This window comes from Xyrauchen texanus, chromosome 35 (assembly GCF_025860055.1).
Source record: "Xyrauchen texanus isolate HMW12.3.18 chromosome 35, RBS_HiC_50CHRs, whole genome shotgun sequence".
Lineage (NCBI taxonomy): Eukaryota > Metazoa > Chordata > Actinopteri > Cypriniformes > Catostomidae > Xyrauchen > Xyrauchen texanus.
The window spans coordinates 38,341,211-38,351,210 of NC_068310.1; the positions used below are offsets into that span (position 1 = coordinate 38,341,211).

General features: G+C 33.7%; 1 protein-coding gene across 1 annotated transcript in view; it reads left to right on the plus strand.

Moving 5' to 3' along the window:
- Positions 1 to 10,000, plus strand: part of LOC127628597 (WD repeat-containing protein 7-like) — a 113,535-nt gene that overhangs the window by 47,121 nt on the left and 56,414 nt on the right. The window contains 2 exon segments of the mRNA XM_052105368.1: positions 6,997 to 7,115; positions 7,907 to 7,962. Of these exon segments, the coding sequence (XP_051961328.1) occupies positions 6,997 to 7,115; positions 7,907 to 7,962 (175 nt within the window).

The following is a 10,000-nucleotide window of genomic DNA, read 5'->3' on the forward strand; positions in this document are numbered from 1 at the left end:
CATGACAGGCTGTTGTAGGTGTGCCACGGCTCTCTCTCTGCATGCACTGCATCTCTCTCTCTCTCTCTCTCTCTCTCTCTCTCTCTCCTCTCAGAAAGACTTCAGAGGTGATGAAACGCTTTCACAGAGTGCTCATGGGATTTGTAGTTCTTGACTCACTCGTCACAGACAGCTGGTCACTGAATGGACGCTTCTCAAGAACTACATTTCCCATTTGCAGAAGTTGTTTTTTCCACAGAAGTCTCTGGTTTATTTTAGGAAAGATGTCTTTGTGATTCTGTTTCATGTAACATTTCATTAGTGTTTGAATGTTGAGATTTGAAATGTTGCAGGTGCAGTGAAATGTTTTCGATCATTTATTGTTTTTAGGTTTTGGCTGATGGGAATATTTATCAGTAACACTTTATAATGCGCTGCTGATGTCATGAGTTCATGTTTTGGGTATTTAATCTCAAACGTATTTATTTAAAGATCTAGATGATTAAAAATGACATGTTTATGTTTCGACAGTACTTGTGTCATTGAAGTGCATTCATGCATTAATGTTAATGTGCACAGTGTTTAATGTTTAACATATATTGGTAGTTGTAGAAATTATAATATTTATTGTAAATGTTTTATATTAAATATTGCATTTACAACTTTATTACATGTTAGCAGTATTTATCATTTTAAATGAATTGTATCACACACAGTAATTAAAATAGTTTAAACATCAGTAACTAATTGATTTCTCTTAATGAAAAGTTTATATTGAAGATAATATTTACATTTATATTTACGTTTATGTTGAAGATAATATTTACGTTTATATTGAAGTTTATATTGAAGATAATATTTACGTTTATGTTTACGTTTATATTGAAGATAATATTTACGTTTATATTGACGTTTATATTGAAGATAATATTTACATTTATATTTACGTTTATATTTACGTTTATATTGAAGATAATATTGACGTTTATATTTACGTTTATGTTGAAGTTTATATTGAAGATTATATTTACGTTTATATTGAAGATAATATTTACGTTTATATTGAAGATAATATTTACGTTTATGTTGAAGTTTATATTGAAGATAATATTTACGTTTATGTTTACGTTTATACTGAAGATAATATTTACATTTATATTTACGTTTATATTGAAGATAATATTTACGTTTATATTGACGTTTATATTGAAGATAATATTTACGTTTATATTGACGTTTATATTGAAGATAATATTGACATTTTATATTGACGTTTATATTGACGTTTATATTGAAGATAATGTTGACATTTTATATTGACGTTTATATTGAAGATAATATTTCCGTTTATATTGAAGATAATATTGACGTTTATATTGACGTTTATATTGAAGATAATATTGACATTTTATATTGACGTTTATATTGAAGATAATGTTGACATTTTATATTGACGTTTATATTGAAGATAATATTTACGTTTATATTTACATTTATATTGAAGATTATATTTACGTTTATATTGAAGATAATATTTACGTTTATATTGAAGATAATATTTACGTTTATGTTTACGTTTATATTGAAGATAATATTTACGTTTATATTGACGTTTATATTGAAGATAATATTTACGTTTATATTGACGTTTATATTGAAGATAATATTGACATTTTATATTGACGTTTATATTGAAGATAATGTTGACATTTTATATTGACGTTTATATTGAAGATAATATTTCTGTTTATATTGAAGATAATATTGACGTTTATATTGAAGATAATATTGACATTTTATATTGACGTTTATATTGAAGATAATGTTGACATTTTATATTGACGTTTATATTGAAGATAATATTTACGTTTATATTTACATTTATATTGAAGATAATATTTCCGTTTATATTGAAGATAATATTGACGTTTATATTGACGTTTATATTGAAGATAATATTGACGTTTATATTGACGTTTATATTGAAGATAATATTTACGTTTATGTTGAAGTTTATATTGAAGATTATATTTACATTTATATTGACGTTTATATTGAAGATAATATTTACGTTTATATTTACGTTTATATTGAAGATAATATTTACGTTTATATTGAAGATTATATTGACGTTTATATTGATGTTTATATTGAAGATAATATTGACGTTTATATTGAAGATAATATTTACGTTTGTTGACGTTTATATTGAAGATAATATTTACGTTTATGTTGAAGTTTATATTGAAGATTATATTTACATTTATATTGACGTTTATATTGAAGATAATATTTACGTTTATATTTACGTTTATATTGAAGATAATATTTACGTTTATATTGAAGATTATATTGAAGATTATATTTACGTTTATATTGACGTTTATATTGAAGATAATATTGACATTTTATATTGACGTTTATATTGAAGATAATATTTACGTTTATATTGACGTTTATATTGAAGATAATATTTACGTTTATATTGAAGATAATATTGACGTTTATATTGACGTTTATATTGAAGATAATATTGATGTTTATATTTACGTTTATATTTACGTTTATATTGAAGATAATATTTATGTTTATGTTGACGTTTATATTGAAGATAATATTTACGTTTATATTTACGTTTATATTGAAGATAATATTTACATTTATGTTGACGTTTATATTGAAGATAATATTTACGTTTATATTGAAGTTTATATTGACATTTATATTGAAGATAATATTTACTTTTATATTTACGTTTATATTGAAGATAATATTTACGTTTATATTTACATTTATATTGAAGATAATATTTCCGTTTATATTGAAGATAATATTGACGTTTATATTGACGTTTATATTGACGTTTATATTGAAGATTATATTTACGTTTATATTTACGTTTATATTGAAGATAATATTTACGTTTATATTGAAGATAATATTTACATTTTATATTGACGTTTATATTGAAGATAATATTTACGTTTATATTTACGTTTATATTGAAGATAATATTTACGTTTGTTGACGTTTATATTGAAGATAATATTTACGTTTATATTTACGTTTATATTGAAGATAATATTGACATTTTATATTTGCGTTTATATTGAAGATAATATTTCCGTTTATATTGAAGATAATATTTACATTTATATTGACGTTTATATTGAAGATAATATTTACATTTATATTTACGTTTATATTGAAGATAATATTGACGTTTATATTTACGTTTATATTGAAGATAATATTGATGTTTATATTGAAGATAATATTGACGTTTATATTTACGTTTATATTGAAGATAATATTTACGTTTATATTGACGTTTATATTTACGTTTATATTGAAGATAATATTTACGTTTATATTGAAGTTTATATTGAAGATAATATTGACGTTTATATTGAAGTTTATATTGACGTTTATATTGACGTTTATATTGACGTTTATATTGTAGATAATATTGACATTTATATTGAAGTTTATATTGACGTTTATATTGAAGTTTATATTGACGTTTATATTGTAGATAATATGGACATTTATATTGAAGTTTATATTGACGTTTATATTTACGTTTATATTGAAGATAATATTTACGTTTATATTGAAGTTTATATTGACGTTTATATTGTAGATAATATCGACATTTATATTGAAGTTTATATTGACGTTTATATTTACGTTTATATTGAAGATAATATTTACGTTTATATTGAAGTTTATATTGACGTTTATATTGTAGATAATATCGACATTTATATTGAAGTTTATATTGACGTTTATATTGAAGTTTATATTGACGTTTATATTGTAGATAATATGGACATTTATATTGAAGTTTATATTGACGTTTATATTGAAGTTTATAATTACGTTTATTGAAGTTTATATTTACGTTTATTGACATTTATATTGACGTTTATATTGAAGTTTATATTTATGTTTATTGACATTTATATTGACGTTTATATTTAAGTTTATTGATGTTTATATTGAAGTTTATTTATGTTTATTGACATTTATATTTACGTTTATATTGACGTTTATATTTAAGTTTTTTGGGATATCCCGTGTTGAAGTCAATGTGCACGATTTTATCGGTGTCTGATTCCTCTTCTATTGATAACAGCCACTCCCTTCTTCTAACATTACTGGAGTCTTTCTTTCTTTCTTTCTTTCTCTCTTTCACTCTCTTTCTTTCTATCTTTCTTTCTATCTCTCTTTTTCTTCTTTCATTCTTTCTCTCTTTCACTCTCTTTGTTTCTATCTTTCTTTTTTATCTCTTTTTCTTCTTTCTCTCTTTCTATCTTTCATTCTCTCTCTCTATCTTTCTTTCTATCTTTCTATCTCTCTCTCTTTCACTCTTTCTTTCTTTTTTCTTTTCTTTCTTTCTTTCTCTTCTTTCTTTTTCTTTCACTCTTTCTTTCTTTCTCTTTCTTTTTCTTTCACTCTTTCTTTCTTTCTCTTCTTTCTTTCTATCTCTCTTTCTTTCTCTCTTTCACTCTTTCTTTCTCTTCTTTCTTTCACTCTTTCTTTCTATCTTTGTCTTTTTCTTCCATGGATCTTTTGCTCTCTTTTCAAGCTGCCATCGCTGCTTCAGGACTGTCTCACTCTCCCTCAGTAAATGAAGGTATTCTGTCTGAATAATGCTCTCTCTCTCTCTCTCTCTCTTTCTCTCTTGTTGTTTAGCCGATCTCTCTCTGTCACTGTGTGTTCTGTGTGTGTGTTTTGTGTTTGAGTCATTTTGTCTCTAGGTTTTGTTTGTTTACATTCTTCTGTAGTGCTTGTTGTCACGTCCTGTCTGTCTGTACGTCTGTCCAAATAGCTGCTTTGTGTGTAAATGTCTCGGTCTGCATGCACTCAACAGACACTGACACACACACTGACACACACACTGACACACACACACACACACACACACACACACACACACACACACACACACACACACATACACACACACTGACACACACACACAATCATCTGTATTAATCTATTGTGTCTGAGGAATGTATGAATGTATATATAATATTCAGTATATGATATCTCCATTATATCTTCTTTTTCTTTGGCTTTGAACAATTTATATTTGTTTTGATGTTTTAGCTGCTTGTTTCAGTTTTTGTGTTCTAAATATACCAAATGAGTGAACTAGTGGTATATTTGAGTATAAATACAAATACGGGAAAATATTTGATCAATATTTATTAAATAAAATCAAACATGTACACTTGTAAGAGATTTTTTCAATGGTTTTACAGGAACACAGAGAACGGTTCATTATTTCAGATTTTATATTTCTAATTCTCTGTTGCTTTTGTAAATCCAGTCTGTAATTTCAGTTGTGTGTATATTGTAAAAGGATGTGCAGAAACAGTTTTTACACACGAGTCTCCTGAAGCCGTTCCATATATTTCTGATATATGTGAATCTCTGTTGGATGTCGCTCATTTTCATGAATTTCTGTGTTATTTGTGTCATATTTGAGATTTTTTTAGGTTCCTTTAAGGATTCCATTCCAAACAACTGAGCTGTTGTGTGTGATTGCCAGTGTCTTTCTGACTCTATGCCATTGTGTGTGTGTGTGTGTGTCTGTGTGTGTGTGTGTGTGTGTGTGTGTGTGTCTGTGTGTCTGTCTGTCTGTCTGTGTCTCTGTGTGTGTGTGTCTGTGTGTGCCTCTGTGTGTGTGTGTGTGTGTGTGTGTGTGTGTGTCTGTGTGTCTGTCTGTCTGTCTGTGTCTCTGTGTGTGTGTGTGTCTGTCTGTCTGTGTCTCTGTGTGTGTGTGTGTCTGTGTGTGTCTCTGTGTGTGTGTGTGTGTGTGTGTGTGTGTCTGTGTGTGTCTCTGTGTGTGTGTGTGTCTGTGTGTGTCTCTGTGTGTGTGTGTGTGTGTGTGTGTGTGTGTGTGTGTCTCTGTGTGTGTGTGTGTGTGTCTGTGTGTGTCTCTGTGTGTGTGTGTGTCTGTGTGTGTCTCTGTGTGTGTGTGTGTCTCTGTGTGTGTGTGTGTGTGTCTGTGTGTGTGTGTGTGTGTGTCTCTGTGTGTGTGTGTGTGTGTGTGTGTGTGTGTGTGTGTGTGTGTGTGTCTCTGTGTGTGTGTGTGTGTGTGTGTGTGTGTGTGTGTGTGTGTCTCTGTGTGTGTGTGTGTGTGTCTGTGTGTGTCTCTGTGTGTGTGTGTGTCTGTGTGTGTCTCTGTGTGTGTGTGTGTCTGTGTGTGTCTCTGTGTGTGTGTGTGTGTGTGTCTCTGTGTGTCTGTGTGTGTCTCTGTGTGTGTGTGTGTGTGTCTGTGTGTGTCTCTGTGTGTGTGTGTGTCTGTGTGTGTCTCTGTGTGTGTGTGTGTGTGTGTGTGTGTGTGTGTGTGTCTGTGTGTCTGTCTGTCTGTCTGTGTCTCTGTGTGTGTGTGTGTCTGTCTGTCTGTGTCTCTGTGTGTGTGTCTGTCTTTCTGTCTGTGTCTCTGTGTGTGTGTGTCTGTCTGTCTGTCTGTGTCTCTGTGTGTGTGTGTCTGTCTGTCTGTGTCTCTGTGTGTGTGTGTGTCTGTCTGTCTGTGTCTCTGTGTGTGTGTGTCTGTCTGTCTGTCTGTGTCTCTGTGTGTGTGTGTCTGTCTGTGTGTGTGTGTGTGTGTCTGTGTGTGTCTGTGTGTGTCTGTCTGTCTGTGTGTGTGTCTGTCTGTCTGTGTGTGTCTCTGTGTGTGTGTGTGTGTGTGTGTGTGTGTGTGTGTGTTTGTGTGTGTGTGTCTGTCTGTCTGTGTGTCTCTGTGTGTGTGTGTCTGTCTGTCTGTGTGTGTCTCTGTGTGTGTGTGTGTGTGTGTGTGTGTGTCTGTCTGTGTGTGTGTGTCTGTCTGTGTGTGTGTGTCTGTCTGTGTGTGTGTGCCTGTCTGTGTGTGTCTGTCTGTGTGTGTCTCTGTGTGTGTGTGTCTGTCTGTGTGTGTGTGCCTGTCTGTGTGTCTCTGTGTGTCTCTGTGTGTGTCTCTCTCTGTGTGTGTCTCTCTCTGTGTGTGTGTGTGTGTGTGTGTAGGTTGGAGTCAGCTCGCTGCAATGCATTGTGTGATGTTGCCTGATCTTCTGGGTTTGGATAAGTTCAGGCCCCCTCTTTTGGAGATGTTGGCACGCAGATGGCAGGACCGCTGCCTGGAGGTATTATTATTATTATTATTATTATTATTATTCGTATTACAAGTGTTTTATCAATATAATCTAAAGTGTTAAATCAGTTTTTTTTTCACACCGATGGAACATTTTCTGTACTAAATTAAAAGCAAATATTCAAAGCAATGCACATTAGCCTTTTTATCACAGGAATGTACGTTATCATAACACAACTAAAATAAAATGCAAATGCTGTGTTTAGGACACAATGGCAAATCCTTAATTTAAAATAAAAATGTTTTTGTGCCATTTTGGAAAGTAAAATTAGTAAAAACATTAGATGTTGTATTTCACTACCATGGCACAATACCGTGCTGTGAAAAAGTATTTGCCCCCTTTATGTTTTCTTCTATTTTTGTGTATTTTTCATACTAAAATGTTTTAGAGCTTCAAACAAGATAAAATACAGTTTTCAAGTATATACACACTGGCAGCCAAAAGTTTGGAATAATGTACAAATTTTGCAGGTCTTGTCGGGCACTTCTCACACACCTTACAGTCTAGCTGATCCCACAAAAGCTCAATGGGGTTAAGATCCGTAACACTCTTTTCCAATTATCTGTTGTCCAATGTCTGTGTTTCTTTGCCCACTCGAACCTTTTCTTTTTGTGTTTCTGTTCCAAAAGTGGCTTTTTCTTTGCAATTGTTCCCATAAGAGTCTTCTCTTTACTGTTGTACATGAAACTGGTGTTGAGCGGGTAGAATTCAATGAAGCCGTCAGCGGAGGACATGCGAGGCGTCTACTTCTTAAACTTAATAGCTGGTTGTGCCAACTGCAGCTGCAACAACTGCATCAAACGCGTCTGATAACTGGAGATCAGTCTTTCACAACACTGTGGGGGAATTCTGTCCCACTCTTCTTCACAGAACTGCTTTAGTTCAGACACATTGGAGAGATTTGAGCATGAACTGCCCGTTTAAGGTCCTGCCACAGCATCTCAATCGGGTTCAAGGACTTTGACTAGACCACTCCAAAACTTTCATTTATCTTCATTGAGTCATTCAGAGGTGGACTAACTCCTATGCTTTGGATCATTGTCTTGCTGCATAATCGAGTTGTGCTTGAGCTTCAACTCACGGACTGATGACGGGACATTCTCCTTTGGGATTTTCTGGTAGTGCAGAATTCATGCTTCCCTCAATTATTGCAAGTCGTCCCGAAACAGCAAAGCATCCCGAAACCATCACACAACCACCACCATGCTTGACCGTAGGTATGATGCTCTTTTTGTGGAATTCTGTGTTTGATTTACGCCAGATGTAACGGGACCCCTTTCGACTCATCAGTCCACAGAACATTCTCCCAAAAGCTTTTAGGATCATTGCGGTGTGTTTTGGCAAAATTCAGACAAGCCTTGTTCTTCTGGGTTAGCGTTGGTGTTCGCCTCGCCACTCTTCCATGGATGGCATTTTTGGCCATGTGACTTTCTGATAGTGGAGTCATGAACGGTGACCGATGCAAGAGACGCCTGCAGTTCCTTGGATGTTATCCTTGGCTTTTGTGTGACATCCTGAATGAGTCGTCGCTGTGCCCTTGGGAGGACTTTTGGAAGGTCGGCCACTTCTGGGATGGTTCACTACTGTGCCAAATGTTCTCCATTTGGAGATAACTGCTCTCACTGGGGTTCTTTGGGGTCCTAGATTACAATCACCTATTCCCTGATCATTTCTGGAATTTCTTTGGACCTTGGCAAAGTGTGCTATTGGGTGAGACCTTTTTTGGGGCGGCTGTGTGGCTCAGTTGGTAGAGCGGGTCGGCCACTAATCGCAGGGTTGGTGGTTCGAATCCCGGCCCAAATGACTCCACATGCCGAAGTGTCCTTGGGCAAGACACTGAACCCCAAGTTGCTCCCAATGGCAGACTAGCACCTTACATAGCAGCTCTGCCGCCATTGGTGTATGAGTGTGTGTGAGAATGGGTGAATGAGACGCAGTGTAAAGCGCTTTGAATACCGTTAAGGCTTAAAAAGGCGCTATATAAGTCCAGACCATTTTAGCCAATTTCATGCTGATGAAAAAGTTGTATTTAGGTGTTGATTTGATTGATTGACAGTAATCAGTCCTTGGAGTGTCTAGTCCAGCTGAACCCCGTTAAGTACTAAATCAATAGATTTGGGGGTTTAGTAACTAACTAAGGGGGCAAATACTTATTCACTCAGGACTTCAATAAATAACATTATCATTTAAAAACTGTATTTTGTATCTAATCAGGTTGACTTTGTTTTATGTTAGATTTTTGTATTTGTTTTTAGAAACTCTTTCTTCTCGCATTCACTTTCATTCATATCTTGCAGCTTTAGCACCTGCTAGCCCCCTGGGACAAAGACACACGCTCCGTCTCTCTCAATGGCTTGTTTTCTGCTTTCATTCTTTTGCTTTGTTTTTTCAGTGTTCTGTCCTTTCTTTGCCTGCTGTTGCGTCTGATATTTACAGTATACTGTATATACAGTTAAAGTCAGAAGTTTACATACTCTTTGTTAGTATTTGGTAGCATTGAGTTTAAATTGTTTAACTTGGGTCAAATGTTTTTGGGAGTCTTCCACAAGCTTCTCACAATCAGTTGCTGGAATTTTGTCCCATTCCTCCTGACAGAACTGGTGTAACTATGCCAGGTTTGTAGGCCTCCTTGACTTTGTTGTCATTAAGACATTTTGCCACAACTCTGGAGGTGTGCTTGGGGTCATTGTCCATTTGTAAGACCCATTTGCGACGAGCTTTAACTTCCTGGTTGATGTCTTGAGATGTTGCTTCAATATATCCTCATCCTTCCTCATGATGTCATCATCTATTTAGTGAAGTGCACCAATCCCTCCTGCAGCACCCCCACAACATGATGCTGCACCCCCATGCTTCATGGTTGGGATGCTGTTCTT